The sequence below is a fragment of the Artemia sp. Qi Xiang Cuo genome, chromosome 17, assembly GCF_049724085.1.
Source record: "Artemia sp. Qi Xiang Cuo chromosome 17, ASM4972408v1, whole genome shotgun sequence".
Lineage (NCBI taxonomy): Eukaryota > Metazoa > Arthropoda > Branchiopoda > Anostraca > Artemiidae > Artemia > Artemia sp. Qi Xiang Cuo.
Genome location: NC_142810.1, coordinates 28,751,823 through 28,779,103, shown reverse-complemented (window position 1 = coordinate 28,779,103; position 27,281 = coordinate 28,751,823). Strand labels below are relative to the sequence as shown.

The 27,281-nt window shown below is 34.9% G+C and overlaps 1 protein-coding gene across 3 annotated transcripts in view; it reads left to right on the top strand.

Moving 5' to 3' along the window:
- LOC148942075 (ADP-ribosylation factor-binding protein GGA1-like) overlaps positions 1-27,281 on the top strand; it is a 96,308-nt gene that overhangs the window by 28,615 nt on the left and 40,412 nt on the right. For all 3 annotated transcript variants that reach the window (XM_089103375.1, XM_089103377.1, XM_089103376.1), the window contains exons 2-7: positions 24-184; positions 7,194-7,427; positions 10,142-10,336; positions 15,281-15,473; positions 19,621-19,806; positions 21,621-21,825. In XM_089103375.1, coding sequence (XP_088959501.1) covers positions 24-184; positions 7,194-7,427; positions 10,142-10,336; positions 15,281-15,473; positions 19,621-19,806; positions 21,621-21,825 — 1,174 coding nt within the window. The remainder of the gene's footprint in view (positions 1-23; positions 185-7,193; positions 7,428-10,141; positions 10,337-15,280; positions 15,474-19,620; positions 19,807-21,620; positions 21,826-27,281) is intronic.

Here is a 27,281-nt window from a genome sequence, read left to right as displayed (position 1 = left end):
TAATCATGTATTTTGTTTTACAGTAAAAATAACCAACCCCTTAAGTCCAGTTATAGATGGTTTAGAAGTACAAAAGTTTTGTCACCTTGTTTGTAAGTTAGAAGATGGGGCACAACAAGCTACTAAACTGCTTGCATATAGAATTCATTCTCCTCAAGAAAAAGAAGCTCTCAATTCATTATTTGTAAGTTTTCATATCCTTTACTTTTTTTAGGCTAATTACACACACTTTCTTTCCTTATTTACTTTAGCTTTATTTTAGCTCAAAGAATATGAGGAACTCTGGCATAGATTTGGAGCTCGCTTTTAATTCAAAGAAATCTGTACCATAACCAATTAGAGCTGCCTAGTGTATTAAACAGACAAAATTAGTTAATGAAGCTACTCTTCATGGATTGCAGAAATTTTTGAGATTTAAAATAGTTTCATTTTTTTAACCATAGGCTACTTCCTAAAACCAGGCACATAAAAAAAAAACATGGACAAAAGTTACCAACAAATACAAGTCATCAATCTGCCACCTTGCAATTCTATCTTCAATTCATCGTCCAAGCCCAGGCCAGTGGTGTCAATTCACACATATTCGGGGGAGTGGCAAATTTGCCGTTTTTTATTTATTCAATGAAAATACCAGCAAAAGGATTTTCATTGAAAATAGTCCAAAAAAGAGATTTTTCAAAATCTAGGGAGCATAGGCCCACCCTCTCCAATTGATTCCACTGGCCCAGGGTCAGACCATTTTTATCTACAGTATATGAGCTAATAATATCAAAGAGTTATATCGTCAAAGCCAGCTCATCAAGTAATCATGATAAAATACACCATCCCAAATCAAGTACCTCACATCCATATACTAGGAAGATTTCCTAAATATTTCCAGTCTCGCATGAGAAAAATTCAGTCTTATTTAAGATATGGAATCCTTCTGTACTATTCCCATACTCATGAAAAGTAAATTCGAATATGGGCTAACCTCTTACAAATCTAACGAGCAAACAGATCCTAAACAGATGCATTGCTTTACCAACCATCACTACAAAGAAAAATTTTTCTGAAAAAAATGGTAATCCTAATTTTTGTCTTTCTAGACTTCAAAGTACTTTTAATATTGTGTCTCACTAGCTTTTATTTTTTAATCTTACTAATCTAGGCGTTCCCGGCGTTCATAAAAAGATAGATAGAGAAACAGTCAATCACTGTCTAACAGTGCTCTCTGGAGGGAATCAGCCTTTGTGGTCTAATCCTCAGCTCAGCCTGGTTAGTCTGTCTGTAACAATAAAATAATGACATGGCTCTGGATCATCTGCTAAAACCTCACGAACAAAAGCCGTGCCCAATGGTGTAGTTTCTATTTTCTGTAGAGTTTATCAGTGCACATAATAATCTATTAGTAAATAATAAAGTTGAGGTCTAAAATAATTTTTCGTCTAATAACCCAAGTGGGTGGGTAGTAATATCATTTTTCTGTGGTATTTGTTGGTAAAAGCTTAGTATGTGGACTTGAACTTAAGTTTTGACCTAGAATCAAGCCGAAGTAATTAACTTGAGAAACTTCCGGAACATTGAAATTTGCTTTTACATTAGATGGGTGGAAACTAAACCCTGGCGCTGTGCAGATGAGGGAAGACCGGTGGCGGCGGGGCCAAAAACAGGAGCGGTGGCGCGCCGCCGGCGCGATCAATCTTGACCGCAAACATTAAAGTTTTCATCAGTCTTTCTCAAATCACAACTTAAATTTACAACAGATTCGGGCCTATTCATGAGTTCAAAACTTCACTAGTCGCTGGCTGGAAACTGGTCTTCATCGTTACTCATCAAGAGAAGTAGAAATCTGGTAGAAACGAAATGGCTGTGGCGTTTCAGAACCCTTGCATAATAGTTGAAGTATCTATTAGCTACCGTATGTATTCTTAACATCAATAATTATCAAAATTAGTATTGTTTTTTCATTGAGCATTGCTGTATACAAAACTTCAAATACTGTGTCACAAAATTCGTCAGTTATCTGGGTAAAAACTTTTAATATAAGTTTGAACTTAGAAGATTATTTTTTTCATAATGCCCTTTGCCTATATCTGTTTTGTCACCTTTAAAACAGTTGAAATGGGGGACTTTGATATTGTTTGTTTTTTTTTTTTGCTCTTTTCGATTCCTAAAAAGGAATTGTATTAAAATCTGATTTTAATAACAATTTAAAAAAAATACATTTTAAAGTTTTTTTGGCTTCCTTATAGAATACATATCATGTGGGCTAATGCTGAGCTGCTGCTTTTCTTTATTGCTTTTGACTGCTCTTTTGGATATTATTTTTTTTCTTTTGGGGGTTTATTCCAAATTATAAACTGCATCTAAAAGGAGTATATTTATCAAATTGAAAAATACATGTTGAACACTTCACATGAGAACACTTCAATTACAATGAAACAAAAAACACTTAATGGTTTATTCGGTATGAAGAAAATTAAGTGGCAGCTATTTTCTTAGATAAAAAATGAAAAGCTCATTCGTTTTAAATCTAATTAAATGAAATTATATGCAGACTGAAGTAGCTCCATGAAGATGTTGAGATTTTCTTCCTAGTTCGTCACTTTTAATCCAAGCAATGTTACGAGACTTAGTATCACTTATTGAGTTTAAGCTTTGGTTTCCAAATGCTCACACAAATTACCAAATTTAAGAAAGTCGGAACAATAAGTCGCCTGTGGTCAAAATACTCAAAGACTCCTCTTTGATCCCAACCCAGGCTCAAAGCTTCTGCTATGGTCATATCCATGGAAATTTCCAAAGAGTTTCTTTTTAAAATAGCTTTTAAGCGTAGTTAAGGGTATTTAGCCTTTTTCGCTTTTCTTCAAAGCTTTGAAAAAAGTGTTATAATATTCCAAATGTTACATTTGTCATATTTGTGCATATTTTTGGTAATCATTTGTGCGGTGATCGAATTTTTTAAACCACTGTAGATACGTAAGAACGTTGCAACATCTTGTACCCTGAGGTCATAAGACTGTCAAAGACTCCTCCTTGAACCTCCCAAATTGAAAGCTTTTATTATGACCTGGCCTTTTAATGTAACTTGGGCACTGGACCAAGGGCGCCATTGTCACTCGAGCGCAACGTTAGGTGGGGATGTCAGTATCGCTTTCGTTACACCAATTCGTTTTAGTGTGAATCTGACTGGTACTTATGAATGAATGTTTTCAAAGTAAACTCGTTTCATCAATGAGAAAAAAACGGGTTGGACGCATGTGTCCCTTTCCCTTTGGACGATAAAATTATACAAGTGCTGGATCAAGTATAACTCACGAAAATCTTGTTAATTTTTAAATTATCATAGGGGTTGGACAAAGATGTTGTACGGAGTATTTTTGCTTGGCTTCTTTCTTCTTGAATTTACATGTGTTGATCCATATTTCAAAACATTATCCAACTGTCGAAATATACCATATATAAAACATAAAACAATATTTACAATGCACAAAAGAACAGGGGGGGGGGTAAATTTTTTCAGAAAGAAGATTGCATTTTCTTTAATCTATCAGGCGTTCAAGAATTGTGTATTAAATGCACAGTAGACAGAATATAACAGTAAGCTTATCGCAGATCATTTCTGGTCATCGTGAACAAAAAGCTCCTCCCACTTCTTTCTGCCTTAGCTTGTTTAGCCTGTTTTATAATGGGTTTTATTCCGGGTTTTTGTACAAGTAAGTTTATCGCAGATCATTTCTGGTCATCGTGAACAAAAAGCTCCTCCCACTTCTTTCTGCCTTAGCTTGTTTAGCCTGTTTATAATGGGTTTTATAATGTCCGGGTTTTTATAATGGGAGAGATAGAGAATGATCATACTGTCTAATTATATAAACTGTGATTAAATGTTAAGAACATCTTATCTAAAAACAGCAAAAGAAAACAAAATTCTGCACAATTACGATTCAGCTGTAGAAACAGCCTATGGACTATCAGTTTCAAAATCCAACTGAAGATTTATAGTAGTGAATACGTTCTATTCAACTTAAAAATAAAATTCTTGACTACGAATGGCATAAGAAATAGCAATTGGGAAACTGCATTCGAAATGATTTAATCTCATTTCATAAAGACGATACTTTTTATGTCAACATATGAAGAACTGCGTAACCTCGTAATATCTGGCAGGGAAAGTCACTGGTGATGAATCGCTAGGGGTTGCACCGTGATTGGGTGATTTTCTGGGATTCGGGGAACTAAATTTGTTTTCTGGATGACGCAGAGATTTTTGGGGAAATACCCAAAAATTTGAGGATAGTGCAAGCCCAGGAAAATCAGGAAAATCGAAATACTAAACCACACGAGAAAGAAAAGCCCCGACTTTGCGGTTGACGCAATAAAGAATTGCCGCAAAATTAATTCAATGTCAGCCGAACTCCGCCGCCTCTGCCGGCAGCGGCGCGCCGGCGGCGAAGCGACACTTCAGCGGCAGTCAACCGGGCTTCTCGTTGGCCACGTTCGGTCGATCCGCCGGCGCGGCGCCGGGGTCTAGTAGAAACTACATTTTACTTTTGTTAGAATTGCATAGTAGTCGATTTGGCTGGAGCTATGGAGAGGAAGGACTTGTTTGAGGGTTTTTGGAGCGTATTTGCGATTTTGGAACATGAATGAGACATTTTGGAACATTTGAATCGTTTTTGGCTTTAAGAAATCGACAAATACTTGGCTGTTAGTTGAAGGAGAGTTGCTTAACCACAATTAAAGCGGGAGACTAACACAAAATAAAATACAATGATTTGGCTCTATTATCAGAATAACTAAGGAACCCGTCTCCTTTTAGTGGACTCCCTCGAGAAGGTGTAAATATTCAAGTGAATATTTTGGTTCTCCCTCTTTCTGTTCATCCTGCATACCCGTATTATTTGCCTTGGACCTGGCAAACCCCTCTTAAGCTCTAGGTGTGGATGAAAGACTTTCATAACACGTTTTTAATGCATGCTGAAATTAATGTGATCAACAAGACTCTTGATTGTTTATTATATTTATTTATATATTATTACCAAAACACAGAAAGTTTTTCACTTGTTGCACATAAATACAAATGATAAACCACATGGAGTAACTAATACAACCAACTACTAATACAACAAGTAAATCAAAACTTCATATTTCAGAGCTAAACTTGCAATCCTTATGCAAGTAATGAGTTCTTTAGTTGTGCAAGACTTTCAGAATATACAACATCCTCAGGAAGATGGTTTCAGGAGTTACAAGTTTTTGAAATGGAAGTCTTCAAAATGATTCTCTTATTCACTTCTGGTGGATATAACTTATAAGGGTGTTGTCTAGTAGCTGTATAATACAAAAACCTGAAGAACATACTTAGGTATACAATATCAGTTTGATGGGCGATTTAAATGTATTCATCAAATCAGTCTTAACTGTACAGAACTGTAAACTTGGAAAATGTAAACTACACATTCGCTGACTGTAAGGTCGAAACTGGACTTGGTATTATCAGTTCTTACATTGAGATAAGGGACATCCCTCTTTTAGGATGCAAACCTAATGTTCTTTTTAAACTATTCTCCTGATATTAATGAACTTACAGAGCTAATACTTACTTAATCCGTCTAAGAGCACCCTCTTTTCACTCGCAAAACACTCCAGCAACAAGAACAAAAGAATATAAAATAACTAACTATTATTTTCAAATGTTTAAGTATGGGGGGGGGGGCAAATGTCTAAAATAGTGCTTTTCAATGCCCAAACTGTCTAACTCTCATTGATCCTTCAGATAAATATAGAAAAAGGTATGGGGTGGGGGTAGGAGTTAATAGATAATTTCTTAGACCACGTTGCTTTTCCATTTACGAGAATTTAAGAAAATTTAAGAGAGAAAGACGGGTTTAATTTAAATCAAGCAGTTAACAAAACGTACTAAAAACAAACACAAAAAAAAGAAACATGAGTTAATAAAAGGAGTTAATGTGTCATCTCCCTTTATTTAGACTAAACATGAATAAGGCTATTGCGGGTTGATACCTCCCTCCTTATTGCAGAAAATGTCCCTGACAGTTATTTTAAAGCTTCATTTAGCTAAACTGATTTGCTTCTCCTTTTATAAAATTGTACACAATGATGTGAAATTACACATCAGCTATTGTGAACAAGGGGCTGAAAGCCATTTTGTACGTGGGGGGGGGGGCATATGCCTTAAAGAGTGCATTTTAGTACTTAAATATCGTAACTCTCATTCCGCCTTCAGATAAAAGAAGTTTCAAGAAGGGGGGGGGGAGGTGGCAAGTACTATAAGGAGTTTTGTTTTCAGCGTTTTTTAATGGTGGTATTTCTATTCGTATTTTTGTAAAATGTTTCAGTGTATTCAAACATATGTGCACACTGTATTTAAACATCAGAGAACCCTATTGTAGAGGCTGCGATGGCAGTAGCTGCGCAGGGGATCATAAGTCACGCAGAATTTCTATCTGTACGAATAATAATACACCTTTTCGCCCACCTGAAATTCTTTAGTAAAAGTATCAAGAAATTGTTCAATAAAACTACTGTTTATCGAAAATTATTTACTAAATATCCAAATTTTGTCAGAAATTTTAATATCAATTCAACGTTTTAATTCTGCAGCAGAAAAACTGAAATGCGGGACGCTACCAATCAATTTATGATAATTGATATATATAATTTATCAGCCGGTAATCGGGGGTTTATGGGGTGTACCCCACATCATATCTTGGCTAGGTATGGGCTTAATTAAATATATATAAAAAAAAGTCTTTACAACTGAAAGTAAGGACCAAGAATAAAACTGGTAAACAAATTCACAAACTGTTGTCATTTTTTCCCAGTGGCTACATCCGGACTATGGAGTGAAGAAATTCTTATTTTTTCTAATTCAGTAGAAGAAAATGCAATAAAATGTTAACCAAAACTGTATTTATCAATATTATGTCTTTCGTTATTTGTCAGTTTAAGAAATGGTGCCCTCCCCACCCATTGCCTATAGGTACTTCTCTGGCTGCTTCCCTCAAGAATCTAGTTTAGGATGTTAAAATACTTCGTGTTGTCTGTTAAAGCTGTGCCTCATTGCATTTTCAGGCAAAGTTTGCCATTCAATGTGAGAATCTAGAGGTAGCTGCCCCCCCCCCCCCCCGCTCTAGAACAATTCTTACTTTTCAGATTAATTTCTATTTATACACTTTCATCTTTTTCAGTTGCTTGATCAATGCGTGAAATCTTGTGGACCCAAATTTCACAACGAAATTGGCAAATTCAGGTTTCTCAACGAGTTGATTAAATTGGTATCACCGAAATACGACGGTGCTAAAACTCATTCATCTGTAAAACAGAGGGTACTTGAACTTTTATTTACTTGGTCAATTGACGTGACAAATGAGCCAAAGATTAAAGAAGCCTATGGAATGCTGAAAAAACAGGGAGTGATTAAAGTAAATATTTGTTTTTCCTTAGCTATGCAGGTGCCAAACGGCCCTAGCAGCTCAACTTCATATTATGAAAAATATTAGGCATACAGTATTTGAAATATATCGAGGAATTAAGAAAAATAACATTATGTTAGATTGAAAAGGGTATTTGTTATAAAAAGTAAGGGAATAACAAAATTTTCTCATGCGAGAATGATGTTTATGAAAATCCTGAAAATGGAATAAACTTTCTTGACTCACTACACTGCTGGATTTATTAGTTTGTATTATTTAATACTTGTGTAAAATTGAGTGGTATATTATATAAGCAGGGAGTTGGTATGCCCATGGGAGAAAATTCGGGTCTGCTAATAAACTAATAATATCTCAGGCAATTAGAATTTATATTGATGACAAATAAAGATTACCTTCAAGATACTTAAATGTCTGTGTCCAAAAGTTTCACCTCTAATTGTAGAATAAAGCGTCAAAAATAACTTCCGGAAAAAAATCCATCTGACTTTGTTTTGGAAGCTAGTCATGTGGAGGTTTAACAATCTAATGCTACCCAACAGAACTAAAACTCAGGACCAGTATACTTGGGAAATACTAAATTTTGATTTCAACTAAAGTTCCTGATTTGTTTGGATCCAACCCGACGTTTCCGGAAAATAGGGAGATTCTTCAGTTTTTTAAGTAATTTTTATGCATCGGTATATAGTCTGGGTTAGGTTAGTTTGCGGAAGGCAGGCTATTTAAAAATACACTATAATACACCCTTTGTGTCCTTGGTAAAAAGTGGTTCTTTATCTTTGACCTTCATTTTTAAGGGAAAAAGGCTAGAAAAAGTTACTGTTTGCATGTAGGTTGTGTACGAAAAGGAATAAAATTATGATTGACGGATAATACAAGTACACAAAATCATTAGAAGCAAAAATAATTAAGAAAGTATGGGTAAAAGGAAGTCTTAATACATGCCTCGTGTTGTATATGTCACAGTACGATAATAAAACCGTTCGTTAAATTAAATACATGACTAGTATCTCTACAACCAGAAGCTACCAAAGCCCAAATAAAGGCTATATTTGCCAAATAAATGGAAAGGCTAAGTTTTCCCTCATTAAAAAAAATTCCATTCCAGGAAAATCCATGGTTGTCTCAGTTCCTAACTGAGATGTCGGTTAATCGTCCCATCACTAGTTTTCTGTTGGAGATTTTTTTTACATTAGTTTTCTCCATTGTTGTATTTGGTGTACCCTTCTTTATACTGAAAATAGCCAAGCAGACATTTTTTCCGGAAAATATCTGCACTTTTACTATTCACTTCACTCGCTGTTAATTTTTCTTCATTCTTTCTTTTTTATTATCCTCTTAACTTGATGTAAACATTTTCCTGAAAAAAGAATCATAATGAAACTTATTTTGCTTGTATATACTGGCTTCAAGTCCCGATTTTTTTTTTTTTTTTTTTTTTAGGTAGGGGGGAGTGGATTGTCGTTTTTTTCCAGTTTTTGGCAATGAAAATACCAAAAACTGGCATTTTCAATTAAATTGTCTCCCCAGAAACATTTGTTCAAAATCAAGGAACTGGAATTGGATTGTTCAAAATCAAGCAGAGAATCTAGGGGAGAGGCTACGGGAGCTGACGTTTTCGGACTGATTTACTTGTTTTATTGTAGGGTTTGTACTGTCTCTTAGGGTTTCTGCTTTTCTCTTTTAATGTTCACGGTGGCCGTTGAGTTGAGTGAACTAATGTGTCATCACGCCCGAAGATTAAAACAAGCTCTAGTAGATTTATGCTGTGTATCTTATGGTTAGTTCATTTTTCAAATTTAGGGCTTGCGTGGGATCTGGCTACAGTAGATATATGCTGTGTATTTTATTATTAGTTCATTTTCAAATTTATAGGGATATGATTCCAATCAATTAAGTAGGTCCACATTATTGTAAATCCAGGGGTGTTTTTAAAATAATTCTGGCTATCAATTTTCATAGCTATGTAGTTTCACTACACTGGGTATTTACTCCTTGTGGCCCTCTGCTCCGGAAAAAAAATGTATATGGCAGTCAGAGCACTTACTCAGTAAGGACCAAATACCACTGGATAAAAGAAAGAAAACAAGAATAATTTAAAAACATGTATTAGAAAACGATTTTGTATTTTTTTTAATATTATAGTCTATTTTTGAAAATAAAGTGCTCATTAAAATAGCCGTAGAAACAAGATGATTCATCAGACGCCTGTAGTGAAAACAAGATTATTGCCTACCAGGTGACTGGCAATTGAGCAATATATTTTACTTCGATTGAAGCCAATTTGGTAAACTTTTAACCGCATTGAAATATGTATAAACAGATTTTCAATGATCAAACCCTTGTAGCAATAATTAGATTACTTTCTACCTAATGTTCAGAATAATTTACTATAATTAAAACTGCCAGTGCACTTAGCCACTTTCCTGTGATGTTTGTTTTTATGATGTAAATTATTCTGCTGTCTGCACAGCTTCTGCTCTTAAAAGTCTAAAAAAAATCACAATATCAATATTCGAGTTTTGTCTGTCTGAAACTTTGATGTTAGTGACGATTTATTTTTATTTTTTCAACCCAACTACTTTTTTTTAATGAATTATAATCTAACCTTAGCTACGAAACCTACTAACATTGATAATATCTAAACTCATAATATCTCAAAATTCCACTTAGAATTATTGAGTAAAAGCGCGTTTCTCTTTCAGTCTGAGCCTAAATATCTTGGAGTTCGAAATGTAGACGCCCACAACGTAAAGAATGAGGAGCCAGTATATTCGAAGGCTCGAACACCATTTTTGGGCAATGAAGAGCAAGAGAGAACCATTAAAGCTTTGATACAGAGTGGAAAACCCGAAGATCTGGAAAAAGCCAACAGACTAATTAAAAACCTTGTTCAACAAGTAGGTTTAACAATTGTTTTTATCTTTAATAAAAAGAATTGGCAACTGTTGAAACTTTTAATATCGGAAGTAGGGGTTAGCATACCACTAATTAACATATGTATGGTAACTTTTAATTTTAGTCCGACATATTTAGCTCACCAGATTAGAAGCAAAAATAAGGGTAAATCCTTCAATACTTGCAGAATAAAAGCCCTAGCGGGAGGATCTTTTCGGTTTGTGTGTATACACCAGCAGTTACTACCACTTGCCGTGTTAAACTGTAGTTGATTTCGGTAAGTGGGTTGAAACGAAAATTGAAAAAAGGAATTGAAAGTTTCAAAAAACACTTAAAATATAAATACGACAAACGGGTCTATGGCCAGTAAAGAAAATGAAGAAAAAAAAACTAAAACGAATATTTCGCCCGTATCTAACAAGGCGTCTTCAGCGTAGAGAAAAAATAAAATAAAATAGACTCACCTAAAAATATAATATACAATTACTTAACATTTACAATTTGACGCTAACTTCTTGAAACCACCTCACAAAAGTAACTCGGTTTCACGAAGGTAGCTTCAAATTGTAAATGTTAAGTAATTGTATATTATATTTTTAGGTGAGTCTATTTTAGTTTTACGTATGTTTTTTAGTTTTTTTTTTTTTTGTTTTTCTCTCTCTACGCTGAAGACGCCTTGTTAGATACGGGCGCAATATTGGTTTTAGTTTTTTTTTTTTTTTTTTTTTTTTTTTTTCATTTAATGGCCATAGACCCGTTTGTCGTATGGCCATAGACCCGTATTTTAAGTGTGTTTTGTCATGGCTGGCCAGTTTGGCTTTAGATCTTTTATTTGAAAGTTTCAAAGATCAGAACTGTTAAAGTAAAAATAGTTTATGGATGGAAGGCTCGGTCTGCAAATCACAGGATATGTCAATAGCTACTGCATGCATTTATGAAATCAGATTCCTTGAATTCTTTCTTTTTCTTATTTGTAGATATTTATTTGCCTTGGCGTATCAAAAGAATTATCTTCAAAGTGTGTAAATGCTCGCATCACGAGGGTATCAGGAACGTATTCAAAAACCTGAAGCGACAAAAAATTTTTGCTTGGATTTTCTTGGGAAGATAAATCGAAGTTTGGCCAAAAGGCTTCCTTAAAAATTTTACAGTTAAAACCTGAAAGCATTTAAAACTGAGGAAAGCTAGGCCTGTGTTGCTAGGGCAACATAAAATATTCAGCAACCTTTTTGCTGGCAAAATGGGGGGGGGCAACACCTTGATTTTGTTTGTTGGCCATCGGGTGCATTTTGTAGCCATTGCGTTGTATTATTATTTATAATCGTTGCATAAGTATTTGCATGAACCTAAATTTTCCTTCTTTAAATGTATTAGAAAGGAATATAAAGGCATACCAATAAGCACGAGCATTTAAACCTTCATCCCTGAAGAGTAACAAGGGTTTCGAATATTGCTTACAAGTCACTCTTTGTGATAAAAGAGAAACTTCTAAATAGTTAATTTTTTAACTTGGCTGTAGGTACTCTCCTACCAAATTTTCAGTGAAAATGGTCACTTTAGTTTGGAAGGTGGGTGGGGCTCAGAAGTGGGGGGATGTCTCTAAAAATCTATCGGCTCTGTGCCCTTGGCTCAAATTCACTTGGTCCTAAAGCTTCGAGAAAATTGGAGCTGAAGAAGGGAAACACATATCTGAAATCATCACTAGTACTTGGCCCCGGTTTTCTAACCGATTAGTAAAAAATTTCAAATGCCTGTTTGTATCTCTGCAGAAAAGCTGGTGATGAAAGTTGGCCCTGAAGGGTGTAAGGGCCCAGGTGAAGGGAAAGCTTTGCTCGAAAGAAAATAATCCATTTTGTGTTATTTATCTCACGGATTTTAAATCATTGTCTGTTTTCGATTCAAGCAAGGTGCAACATACTTACATTTCCAATTAAAAGTTAGGCGTTGAAGGAGGGTATCTTGAATTGCTAACTGTCCCACTTTGGCTCTCGAATCATACAGACTGAAAACTCTTTCGTTATTTCTTAACCCTAATCAAACACAATATACCTACCACTCTGCTAAAAGTTGAATATTGCATGGGACGAGAAGGAAGGGGAGGGCCTTGAGGGATTTATGGGTCTTGTTTTTGTCTCCTTCAGCTTTGATTGAAAAAAAAGTATCGTTCGATTTCGCCTCAAACAAGGTAAAATAATGTCTACCCTACAGCTAAAAATCTGGATGGGATGGAGAGGGGGGGGGGGCTATTGGCTCAAATCATATAGATTTAATGTTATCTCGCTTTTTCGACTAAAAAATGGTGTAACTTACCTATCTGGATGCTAATAGGGAGATTTTTTTGGCTGGGTGATTGAAGGGGCTATGAGCCTATTTTGGCCCTCCATTTGTACAGACTACGAATTTTTTCTATGATTCTGGTTCCCAAAAAAGGTGGAATATGCCATCTTGTATCATACGAAGCTGACCAAGAGTCCGAGTAAGCCTAGTGTTATTCATGGGCATGACCCAAATTTGATCCTGCAATCATGCGTATTGAAATCCTTTCATCATGTCGTTCAAACGAGGTGCAACTTTCCTAATTTTGTTCAAAAAATTGGTGGTGGGATGAGAATTTCTTGTTTTTGTCAAGATAGGGGAGCCTTAGCATTCGAATGTTTTGATCATATATTCAACAGTCTTCTTCGGAGAGAAAACACGAATGAAAAGTTCAATAAAGACTAGCTTAATTATGCGGTAAATGAAAAAAAAACCTCATCCTTAGTTCCTCAAAATTGAAGCTGGCTTGACAAATAAAGACCCAAACTGGTTAAACGGAGAATGTCTAACAAATCCTTCTCTGACAAATAAGGTGTATAAGTTTTTGGCTTGTCTCAAATTCCAATATGCTTTTCACATTATTTTCTTAAGGTGGGTCCACGATGGCCCTTTAGAGGGCAGATTAAATCTTCTCCTTGCGATTCCTTTTCAGGAAAAGCTACCCTGAGCAGGAGGATGACCCCCCCCCCCCTCGTCATTCGTAATGTTCAAGTTGTTGCTGGTGCTTTAGTGCAAACAAAGCGTTTTCGATTTTTCACTGAGATTATGAAAATACCTGTGTGTAGTTTTTCGGAATTTGATAGAACATATGTAGTTCCAATTGGACATCTAATACACCGTAAGAAGTTTTAGTCTAGCGTAAGTAATCACTTGAACATTTCTAGGACGGGATTGAGAGGGGCCACAACCACCAATCTACTCGGCGTAATTTTCGCTCGTTTCAAGGTTTATCATCACTACTTTTATTTGAAAAAATAATTATTTTTTTTTAAGCTCTCTCTTTCGTTTTTTCAATTTTGGATGTAAATGTTTTTTGTTTTTTTTTTTTTCATAGGAGAAAGGGACTATCCTCAGTTAGGATTATCAACCCTTGAATTTTAACGGTAAATTGTCATTTTTGCTTTACTGACAATGGCAATAAACTCATTAGGATTTTGTTTTTTTACATAGTGCTTTAATACTAAGTAACATGCGCAACCAAAACACATAAAAGAAATTTTCCATTTTAACCTAAAAGGGATTGGTTAATATTTAGTTTACTTAACGATGTTAACATTATGAAAGTAACTTTAAAGTTGCGAAGCCAAAAAAGAAAGACTACCCACAGCGAGCTTTGAGCCCCATCTTTGCAAAATTGAAATATTGGTATTAGTTTACCGCGCAATCAACCTGACTTAATAATTAATGTTTTAGTTTTAATTAATGTGCTTAAAGTTCCTACATACACAGTTACAATAATAAAAAGAAATAGGATTTTTATACATTTGGGTGTTTCCATGCTTGGCAGCAACACATCGAAGATTCAGAAAGAGAGGGAGTGTCTAATTTTTTTTAATTAGACAGAGTGGCTGTCTAATTTTTTTTGTCGTCAGGTAAGTATAAATCTAACTGCGAAAGGCAGAAAAATGAACTGGACCCAAGCAAGCGAGGTGATGACCATCTCCCCACCGCTAAAACTCTCCCTTAGTGATAGTAATTGAAGCAATAAATTGCTCCATGGTGGTGTATTAAACTTAAAAGCTGGGATGAAAGCATTAGAAATGAATACACCACCGCGTGGTAATATATATCCCTAAAATCTGTGAAGTTAAGAATACAGCTTTTGAACAGTAGCTTTGAACAACCTTCCAGTAGCCAACTGGCGCTGGCATGCTTCTATCAATGCTAACATCTTTGATTTTCTAGGTGGATGGTGTACTGGACGCCGTCATTCTCAAAGGCTTTTCGGCTCTTTATGAAATTTTTTATGTGTAATTCTAATTTACTATCAAGTTGAACATTAGAAATAATCACTATTCTTTAATCAATAGCAATTGACAATTATTGTACATCAGATTTCTTCAAAATGAGCTTTTTATTTTTGGGCTACTATGGGCCAAAGTTTGCACTTTACCAGTTGCAGTCACCGCTGCAAACATGACGTAGAACATCTGTATCACAAAAATTGAATTTAAGTCATATTGTCTTCATAATATAACACCTTAATTACACATTCAGGATAAAATTAAATCTTGGGCTCCGCGTTGAATTTCTTCTCTAAAGCCATCGATTTCCATGGAAGCATTTACTTTAGTAGACATATGTAATTCAGTTCTGGTTCCGGGTTCCAATTTCCTTGTTATCAGTGGTAAGTAACAAGGGTATGTTGATTGATATTGTGAAAAGTTTTCATCAAGAATCAATATTAGTATACAGAATAAATATTACCTTTGTTTGGCTTTTACAAGTTAGGATTTCTGTATAAATAATGGCTTTTATATTCAAGAATAACATCGATGCGCTCCTTGAAAATTGCTATATAGGAAAATGGAGATGCGTCTTTGACATTATGTATGTTTTTGCTCCAGGTTTAGATGGATAGGCTTTCGTGGTTTTAGTTGCTGTTTTCCTTATTACTTATTTTTCTTTAGGATGAAAAGAAAGCAGAAGAGGCTGCTTTAAGGGTGTTAGAATTAGAAAAGATTGCTAATCACATTAAGATCTTACGAGATATGATGAACAATGGGGCTTCAAGTAGCGAAGAGTTTGAGTTGATGCAGCAGCTTGCTGAAACTTCTGAGAAGCTGAGACCTCAACTCTTTAAATTTGCTGCCGATACGGAAGGTCTAATGTTTTCTTTTATTTTCTCTTTTCTTTATGCTCTCTATAGTTCTTAATGCTGATCGAGCTTATGTATTGTTACTCTCTAGGGGTTTTAAGATGGGGAAAATGTGGAATTTCACTATTTTTTTCTCATAATAAAGATCATGGATGAGTGCTTATATGTGTTTCTTTTTTACTTTTTTTTTTATGGGTGACCATATCGAGCTGAATGTCATAGAAGATTGGGAGAAGGTTCATTCCAAAGGAAACGAAAAGTTCAAATGCCCTTTTTAAGTGACTAAAAAAAGATCGTACCTCGGGAAAGTGTCGTTTTCTTTCATTTTGTGGTACAAAACTACGACTTTACTCCAAAGAAGACCAAATTGCTAATGATTCCAAGTCCTGTGTTAGCTAATTGATCTAAAAGTATCAAAGAATTATATATTGGGTTTTCCAGTTGCAGAGGAAGCAATACTGCATGGGGGTGCATTTGTTCCCGAAAAGTCACGTAGTCCATACGAGTTAAATGGTTAATATTGATATGTATGCTTGGTTTTACTAACTTAATTCACTTGATTTTTAACGAAGTTATATTTATTGATGTATAATTGAGCACTAGCTATTATGAGGAGAGGCTACGGCGCATTGTGTACGTGGGGGGGGGGGCGGATGCCTAAAAGAGCGCATTTCAATGCTGAAATTGTCTAAAATTCCATGAGCCTTCAGATAAACATAGAAAGGGATATGGGGGTAGGGGTTAGAGTTAATCTCTCATCTACCTTCTTCTAGTGAAAAATTGTTCTGAAATTTATTTTAAAGCCTCATGTAATTAAAATGATTTGATCCATACTTCATAAAATTATGTGCAGGCATATGTAAGTGCACATCAGCTATTATGAAGGAGGGGCAGTGGGTCATTCTCTAATGCCTCTTGATATCCGGGAGTAATTTCGGTCCACGCCTTCATTATTGGTGCTTGAAGGGGGGGGCAATAGTGCCCCTCCCATTGCAAAAATATTTTTCAATGTAGAGTGAAATATTACATTCATATGCCTACCAACACAGAGGTGGAAAAAGCGAGTGGAGGAAGGGAGGGGGGGGGGGGCTTAACGGCAAGTGCTACCATGAGCTTTGTTTTCAGAGATTTTAAATGGTAATATTTCTCTTGCTCTATTTATATAGGCTACTATATTTTAATGTGTTTAGATAAAATTATACTGTGTATTTAAACATGAGAGAACCGTATTGTAGAGGTTACAATGGCTTCAGCCGCGTAGAAGATCAAAAGTCGCGTAGAATTTCCATCTATAGGAACAATAATATCTTTCTCCGTCCACACAGAATTTTGTAGTACAAATATTTGTTGGGGGTCTGCCCTTTTTCTTTTTCAGATAAATTTTTCATTAGATTTGCTTATTGATTATAATTTCAAAGGACGTTAACTTCCTGTTGCCATGGCAGTTGTTTCGAAATAAGTTAACTTTGGGTTAAATCTATTTCTGTCCGTCAGATCTCGGTCATTGAAAAGATAAGTTTATCAAAAAGCTCATTGATTTGATGTCCCCATTTATCGGGTTGCCCAAAGTCATTCTGGGGCACACAGAATGACTCTGGATGACCGAATGACCCGACACAAATTTCCTTTTTGTGAAAAACGTAATTTTGTAGTTAGTTTGTATTCAAAGTTCTTTTTTTAGAGCTCAGAGTCTGTTTTAAGAATCTGTTTCGAGAGTTATGTTTGTCGGAGTCGACATTTGGACGAATAAAAATGAGTTATTTTCTCAAACTGCGTGAGATTATTTTTCCCTGAACCCTGGCGGGGTAGGAAAAAAAGTTTTCGAGGAGTACCGTCATTAATATATCGACAGCTGGGTTCGTTTACCCTCCAAAAAGATAGTTAGAGAGATATCAGTGGTGACACGGATCGTGGCACCTTGGGCCCAATAGTTTGGCCCTTAACTCTCCCAAGCCTAATACACTTTTCACGCCCACACTGGTTGTAAAATCAGACGAAATTGTAGAACCTTTGAAACCGCTCGATGGTGTTACTATGGTCTAGCGACACCGCCAAGCGGCACTGGTGCAGCGTTAGAGATCAAAGACTGGTGGCTGGAAGCTATCCTGCCAAATAATATTGTTAACTTGTTCAACGAAACTGCTGTTTATCGAAAGTTTTTACCAAACATTCAATTTTTTTGCAAAATTCTAATTACAACCCATCATTTTATATCTCAAACAGAAAATTTTTAATTTTAATCCATCATTTTAATTCTTAATCATAAAAGCAAGGTGTTACTAATCAATTTGGAATTATTGATATATACAATAGAACAGCGAGGAATTGGGGTTTATGGGGGCTGGAACCCCACATCATTTCTTGGTTAAGTGTGGGCATGATTTGACAACCGATCACAAAATAAATTTTTGAAAAGCAAGTTTTCTCAACTGAAAGTAAGGAGTAACAGCAAACTTAAAACGAAAAGAAATTATTACGTATCCAGGGTGGCTGCCCTTTTCTCCCAAATATTTAAGGACGATAGTTGAATACCTCCCCCCTCAGATACGGAATAATTTCTGGTCGTTTTAAATTTTTAATGTTGCTCCTAACTTTCAGTTGAAAAAGCGTTTTTTTTAACGAAAAGGAATTCACTATTATAAGATGTCAAGTTTAAAATGAATAGAACTGAAAATGATCAAAGACGCTTAACTGAAAACGAAACTAAAATACATTTAAACTGTTTTTTTTTTTTTTTTTTTGCTTTAATGTGACATTTTAGATTTTTGAAACAGGCCTGCTGCCGGAAGAGTTTTAAGTTCATTTGTGATAATCATTTTGATTAATCTAATGTGGCACTATGTAGTCTGACATAGCACTTATTTCTATCTATGTTTTCTCTCTTTTACTTTCATTCTTTTCGAATTTGTAGAAAAACAACCGGTTATTTATAAATTCCAATTTCAACAGTCTAGGATATTTAGTTCTCTGTGAAATCAGAGTGGCACGCTAGCTTTTTGTGGGTTTGAAAGGGAAAGGGGGGATAGTGCTCATTTTTGTCAATTGCTTCTGGCATCAAGTTTAACTTCTTACCCTACTTGATTTCTGTTATTTAAGTTTTAATTTTGTTAAAAAACTACGCTTTTTAAAATTCGATTACTAAAGGTATGCTGGCTCCCTGTTTGCTCCGAAAGCATGAAAAGCTCGAAGTCATGATTGTAAAAAGAAAAGAAAATTATATCATTCGACGAAAAAATGAAATATCCTTATTATCAGGCTAAATAATACAGTTGAAAAATGACCGAAGGACCGATAAAGACTATATTTAACTTCCTTGGAAAGACTAAAATTAACCAAATAATGAACGAACCACCAAGTCTGGTAGTAAATCACCAGTTTTGGCAACCCTGTCTGTGGTCGTCTAAAACCAACCTTTTAATAGTGCGAATACTGCTTTCGCAGCTGTTTTATTTATTTTTTTTTTTTTTCAGCCGGATGTGGGTTTGAAGTGGCAAGAGATGCAAACTCGAAATTGCTTCTTGGTATGGGAAACGTGAAACGGGAAAGAAAAGTTCCAGTGAATTTTTTAAAGTTTCCAGCAGTATCCTACAAAAAAACCTTTTTTTCGTGTTCTTCATGGTATCCAAACAAAACCATTGTAGCCGGGAAAGTTAACTTTTCAGAAGGATTCTATGTCATATTGCTGCCGAAAATTAGATTGTCTCTCTGAGAACTGGAGAACCAAATGCTGAATCTCTGTTCTAGGTTTCTTAGAAATGGTTCCGGAAAAGTCGATCTTGAATACCAAATTCCAGCTGTTTTGCTTATTTTCTGAAATTTTTGATTTGATGCCTCATGTATTTTAATTGAGTAATAAAATGCAGAAAACTGTTTTGTCGTGAGATACGAAAAAAGAACCCTTAGAAACTAATTTGGATACATCCATACTTAAACATACTCCCCTTGCTCAAACAGCTAAGATTGTTTGTTTTTTTTGGTACAAAATGCCTAGTAAATTTTAATTAAAACAAACAACAATTTTCCGTTTAATCTACTTCCCATGCTTATTTTAAGGGGCTATTTGATTTGGCTTCTGAACGGCCCATGCTAGAATTTGAAAAGTGCAATTCTTTTACTTGCATAATATTGTTTTAAGTAAATTATATCTTACAGGTGAATCTCTCGAAGCGATTTTAAAATCAGCAGATGAATTGAACCGAGTGTTGGATCTTTACAGAGACTATATAACCAAGAAGCCAAGTTCAGCAGCCTTATTGGAATTGGGTGGTACTGACCCCGCTATGCAAACCGAAAACCGTAGCCATAGCTCAAGCGTGGGTGAAGAATTGATATCAGTTGGTAATTATTTGTGTGGTACTACTGTAGTTAAACGATAATGATATTGGTATCTTCCTGTTTTTGCACTGCGGACGAAAACTTCTGGGCTTCTAAAAAATACGAATGGTGAAAAAATGACTGATCATACAGCTTAAGCCGAATGGAGACTATCCCAAGTTTGAGTGGAATGGTGCAGTTTGTTTTGGATAAATTTGACTTTCTATTGACAGAAAACTACAATTTTCAAACGTGCACCCTTATCGCAATGCTTTGATAATTACCGTACGCATTTAGGTGAATTGGCCTTAAATGTAGGGGTTTCAGTAAGATTGGAAACGGCACAATTTTCACTTCACATTTTGAAGAGACATTTAGTTAATCAACTACTAATAGTAAACCATATTTCTGATATTGGAACATAAGGTACATTTTTAAGATTTTATTCAAATTTGCTACCTAACCTTTGACCTTATTTCCTCCAGAGTCATTGATGACATATAGGGCATCGACGAAGTCCCTCTACTTGTCCCAAGCCGCGCCGCAGTCGTTGCGTTCCCCAATCCGGTACTAACGAGATCTCAGGCATTCTGAGATCTCGGTCACAAGTCCGTCAGAAAGCGATTTTTGGATAACCTCATCTTCTTTGGCCGTCTGGCATGCAATCACAAGTCGCCTGAGGAAGCGGCATTGTTGCATAAGAAGAATATATCTCAAAAGTATCCACCTCTTCTTCCTTAAAACAGCAGTAGTAATGAACTAGTCCTTTCTACTACACATTCTAACCCGACTCATATTTTGAATGAGGGTACCCTATTTGGGGGCGGGGGGGGGGGGTAGATTTTTTAGATTATTATGTTAGCTTTAAGTCTTGAACGTTGACCTGTAGTTTTTTGTGAAATATTTGTTTATAATTTTCGTTGGTGTTTGTAATGTTCGGCTTTAGTTTGTTCATAATAAGTAAACTATAAAGTGCGCCATTACTTGCTGAAGAACAAAACAACCGCGTGGGACTTTGACACTGAGAACTCGTATACTTTTATGTGTTTTTTAACCTAAAACGGGAGATCTATATCAAAAGTTTGAGTCTGACGACTTTTGGTGCAAAATTGTGTTCTAAGGCACAAAATAGACAAAGACTGTAGATATTTTTGCGACTTAAGAAGGACATTAGAATTCAAAATATTTGCTTGAATGGACCCTTTTTCGGATTTCAACTGCCATTGGTTGTAGTGGAGGATGCCCAAGCGAACGGAATTTGGAACTCAGTTAACGGTTTTGTCAATCCAGTAAGTCGGATCCAATAGGTCTTCGGCGTAAGCAAAATTTGATTCTTGCATCCTGCACAGGGAAGGGGATATACAGGTCTGAGTGAGAATTCCCCAAAATATTGACATTTTTATGAGATCCCATGATTCTACATATATATTTTCTAGTTTTCCATTTTACATTTTATTTGCCCCTTTCCCTAAATAGACTCCTGTGTACATGCCTCGATCAGTCAGAATATTTCAGAAGAATATTTCTGAATTTAAAAAGTTTTGTCCAAAAGCAAAGATGCTTCGCAATTTTTTTTTTTTTTTCAGTTTCTGAACATAACGAACTTATGCCTCATTTCGTCTGAAATTCCGACATACTTTCTGGAAAATAGACAACAGAAACGAAATAAATTGGGAAGTTATCGGCTAAACTTCTTTTTCAATGATTTACTAAACGTCAAGTGGAAAATGACCAGACTAAAGAAAGATAAAGTACGCTCTTTGAGATTAAATTGTTTGTAATATTACTCAAAAAGAAAATACCGCCATATATGTGACAATCAACTTCATCTTTTGCAGACTTCAATTTCACTAGTATGTCGACTGTGCCGTCTTTACCTCAAGAACCTATTAAACCTTCCACTGTAGTCTCGCTTGTCTCTAATGAAATATCTGAAGTGAGCCAGCAATCTCATTGTCTTGACAGTTTAGATTTTCTTGGGGATCTCTTGAAAACTCTTCCAGGTGGTGACTCAAGCATGGCCATGGGAAAGTTTGTTCCAAAGTTAGTACTTTTATTTATTTATTCCATATCTCCCTAAAAACTCTTTGAGACCTCCGAGAGCAATAAGCTTTGGAAATAAAAATTTACTTTCTGAAACAACAGGGTTTTTATCGTTATGATTCTTTTTTCCCCCTTGAATATAGAAATTGAAGATTATATATATATATATATATATATATATATATATATATATATATATATATATATATATATATATATATATATATATATATATATATATTATGTATAAACTCAAAATGACAAATTCGACAAAATGACAAATATATATATATATATATATATATATATATATATATATATATATATATATATATATATATATATATATATATATATATATATATATATATATATATATTATGTATAAACTCAAAATGACAAATTCGACAAAATTATGTCAAAAATAAGTAAATATAAAATGATGTATACGAATTTGATTTTTTTTTTTTTTTTTTTTCAGGAAAAGAAATATATTTGTGACTTGTAAATAATTTTTTGCCTTTTCTTAGGAGATTGCACTTATTTTTCACTACCTCAAGTGGGTATTTAATTCTGTACATACTTGAAAAACCAAGTACAAATTCAAGATATTTAAAATATACTTCGTTAATCTGAGAAGAAAAGAAGGCTGAAAACTTGTGAAGATAACTGCAGGAAAGCTATCCAAAGGGAGAACCATCATAAAGTCTATAAAGTCTAGTCGTAAGAAAGTCTAGCTAGTGCTTCGTTTCCCATTCAGCCACGCAGATGAATGAGAAAATGAAAAGTCTTTGAATTCTAGCTTCTGAATGACTTATTTTTAAATATGTTTTTTGGACTTCAGCATTGGATCTGAAGCATTGGAAACCCAACCATCACTGAAATCAAGAGGGAGAAAGCCAAGAAGATAATTTATTGCAAAATAAATTTTGACAACGTTTGGACATTTTGCAAAAGACATTTTGCAACGTTAATTTCCAAATCTTTCTTCTTTTTAATTCGTCCAATAAAATCTTAAAATTATCAATTAATACCGCTTTAGACTGACTAAGTAAAATAAAATAATCAGCTTATTCTAAATACCTATTTCAACTGATAAATAGATAAGCGAGGTTTTTGAAGAAGTAAAACCCATCTTTCAGACATAGTTTGAAAATTGGAGGTGGCAACATGCCAACTGTTTTAGCGGAATCCCTCTTTTGACTGATATTTTATTAGAACAATTCCGAAATCCCGAATTAACGTGGAGTTTAAGATAAGACACCATGAATAAAAAATTTTAATCATGCTATGTGATATATCTTATTAAAAAAAAAAAACTAAGTAACGTGGAAATGATCAAACGCCCCGTTTCTGTCAATAAAAAAAAGTATTTAACGGGTTTCTCTTAATCCAAGAAGAATATATTTGCGAAAAGACGGCCTGGGCTTGATCACAACCTGGATATCTAGTAAAACCAACTTGTTGGAATCAAAATGAAGCAAAACAAATGGAGATTTTACACTAAGCTCTGGCAACTTACTTAATTGAAAACTCTTTGAAATAGGCTGGAAAGAATCACGTTTCATACTTGCTTTTTCCTTGCTTCCACACCAGGGTTCCTATGCCTGTTTTAAAAAAAAAGTTAGCACTTGCCCGGCTAAAAAGACCGAGTTAAAAAAAAAAAACAGCAAAGAAGTATAGCCAAAAAAAGAAGTAGGAGAAAGCTTCAAATGGTTAGAAAATAATTCATCATGGTCTGGGGCATACTTAGTCGTAGGATTTTCAACGCTGAATCCAAATCAAAACCGAAAATAAAAAAAAAAACGATGATTCCGATTTGGAAGAAGATCGCCAGGCTCCCAGATCTGCAAAAGTTCATTATTTGAAATAGACATTAAATTTTGAGATATGTTATGCTCACATCTTTTCTTTCTGGGCTCTGGAAGAGATAACTCCAATCTGCATTTCTTGCATAAAGTCAAAATGTCCAGAATTTTTTATATTCTGGCAATTTTTGAAGCTAAGGCGCATTTTGACATTAAATAGAAGACTTAGCCCTCTTTTTAAATCAGTTTCGGATTTACTGGCATGTGTATTGCTATATATTCTGTTCTCTATTTATTTATTTTTTATATGAACAAATGGGGCACACAAACACAATAGTTAAATCTCCTTATAATACTAACCAAAAAAAAAAAAAACGTTATCACCTTACATTCACAATAAGTCCCGACGCAAAAAACATTCACAATAAGTCCCGACGCAAACTTGCGCGTTTGGGACGAACCCAAAAAAACAAAACAACTGTTATTACACTTGCTCGGGAAAAAAATCTCTTACTCGTCCCCCTCCCCAACCGCTGCTAAACAATTAATCAACAATTCTAAAATTAATGTGTTTACAGGGAACTCGAATGAATGCCACACTCAAAATCTACAACTCAACAAAGTTTCGACACATAACGACACTCACCCAATCACAAAACGTATGAAACAAAATCTTTTTTAATAATATACAAGTATAAACTTACTCCAAAATCGATCTATCAATCCATCTCTAGAATGTTGGTTAAAACAAATAAAGTAACAAAAAGTAAAAAGTAAATATGACGGCACTAGACTCTTAAGGTCCAACATTTATAAGTACAAAAATAGCTAAACATGTTGGAATTCTGCCAAAACTGAAGATTGTTTTCCACAAAAAAAGTTTATTTGAGTGTTGTATTTTTCTCTTATTCATCTGTATTTAGTTTGATCGTCGAAGTTCATTAGCCATTTGTACCCGCTCCGTGAGTTCTGACCAACGATTTGTCTTGGAGTTCGGTAAGATCTTGGTATATCCAATTAAAAATTCTACCGTTTTTTTGGTTTGGTTAAATTTTATGTAAATTTTTTTTAATGCATAAATTCCTTTCTTGTTTGTTACCTGTATGTTTTTTGGGCTTTTATAAGAAAAAAACATAGTTATGAAACTAGAAATATTGAATTGATTGAAACACATATTTCTGTTATTTAAGTTTTCCATTAGGTATATAGGCCCTGAAGTCTGAAACAGACTTTCAGGAGAAGTAAAAGGTTTGAAAACGCTTTAGGAATTCCGTGCTTCTTTACGATCTATTTGTTTAGCCGTCCTGGCTAGGTGAACATGCGTTGGGTCTTATCTAATTAAGTGCGCTTATTACAATCATTAACATCATTATTATTGTCATCATTTAGTCTAACTTAGTCTCATTTTGTCTATCATTTAGTCATCACTAGCCTAACTTGCGTCTCTTTAAACTAGCGTGCATCTTTCGCCCAATTCACAAACGGTTATTTGTATATTTTGTATGCCTGTCTTCACACTATGAAGAGACTGTCTAATACCTTTTACATCTATTTGTAAAGTTTCCAACAACTCCAAAATCTTTGCAATATTTTCTGCATTTGTTTTTTCACATTCTTTTCGTAATCTTTTCCCACTCGAATCCAGAATAGAATTTTCCGACGTGGACCTTTCAACTCCTGTTAGAGTTATTGGAATTGAGGTTAAACTTTTTTCCAACAATCACATTTCCAATATCAGTTTTTACTTTCTTATCTATTCTCTTCTCCCCCATTTTCGTGAATATTTACAGGAAATAAAATTCCGAAAAAAGAGTCACATCAATCAAACAGTTCGTGGTAGCGAACTCTAAGTAAGGAGCGACTCTGCCCAATAGTAACCAAAACAAAAAAACTGAATTTTGATGACAATTGATGCATCAAAAAAATTTGTCTGATTTTCAAAACAGGGAAGAGGGGAAAACATCCACCAAAAATCAAGGAATCTTATTGAAAATTGCTCCATCAGATTCAGCATATTAGAGAACCCTACTAGACCCCGGTGCCGCGCCGGCGGATCGACCGAATCGCACCCACAAAAGGCCCGGTCGAACGCCACAAAAGTGTCGCAACGCCGTCGGCGCGCCGCAGGCGTGCCGCCGCCGGCAAAGGCGGCGGCGTTCGGTCGACTTTAAATTAATTTTGCGGCAATTCTTTATTGTGTCAACCGCAAAGTTGGATCTTTTCCTTCTCGTGTGGTTTAGTATTTCGATTTTCCTGATTAGAAATCAAGCAGGGCTTGCACTATTCCCGAATTTTCGATTATTTCCCCGAAAATCCATCCGTCACCCGAAAAAACATTTGGTTCCCCGAATCCCCGAAAATTGCGCAATTACGATGCCACCCCTAGCGATTTATCACCGGTGACTTTCCCTGCCAAATATTACTTTGCATACCGTAATTCTCACTACTCTCTGGTTCGTTAAATTTCGTCTCTTGCTACTTTGCATAAAAACCAGACACATGCAATATGCAATTGCATTGCAAATATTGCAATATACACAGTTCTTCATATGTTGACAAAAAAAGTATAATCTTTATGAAATGAGTTTAAATCATTTCGAATCCATTTTCCCACTTGCAATTCCTTACATCATTCGTATTCAGGAATTTTATTTTCAAGTTGAATAGAATTATAGAACACAACATTCACAACAGTTAGATTTAGAAATTGATAGGAGAAAGATCGTTTCAACTGCTGATTTGAAAGTTTTCAGAATTTTTTTTTCTTTTGCTGTTTTTAGATAAGAATTTCTTAATGCTTAATACTCAATTATTGAATGCCTTATATATTAAAGAAAATACAATATTCTGTCTTGAAATATTTTACCCCCCCCCCAAAAAAAAAACACAACCTTCTTTTTAGACAAAATTTAGATAAAGACGAAGCTATGTACAAGGATGGAGACATAAAAATTTACACAGAAGTTACCCCAAAATATGATTCATAAAAAAATTGTAAATTATTGTCTATAGGGGGGGGGTAGGGGGCTATCATTTTTAAATGATAATGCCTCATTTTTTATATTGAAAGCAGGGATGCCAAAAAGATATGATATTTTTTTCATTTAAAGTGGGAATGAAGAATATACTATTAAATTTCTTCAGAAACAATTGAAATATTTTGATAGGCTCCGGACCTCCCATTGGGAATTGCTCTTTGTCTTCGACATATTTCAATTTCTTGTAAGGCTAGTTGTGTAATGTGTATTTTTTTTGTGCTCCGTGTTATAGGAATATTTGTACCTTATCGAAGGCCGTATCATATCTTTGACACAGTTTTCCAATAGTTTGAGGTATATCTGAATAATTTCGCCTTTTTTGTTCTTGTCTTCGTACCCCGTTACTCATACCACAGTTTATACAGTTTATCGCAGATCATTTCTGGTCTTCGTTCTCGGTGCGAACAAAAAGCTCCTCCCACTTCTTCGTGCAGTTATGGATCAGTGTGTTTGCGTCTATCAATGAGAAATGGTTACAACAGGGTTGCCACCCTGACCTGGAAGAATTTACTAGATTGGAGAGGAAAAATTTACTAGATCGCATCTGTTTTTACTAAATGCTCAAAAAAAAATTTTGAACATTTCAAGCGCACCATCAAGCATCGATTTT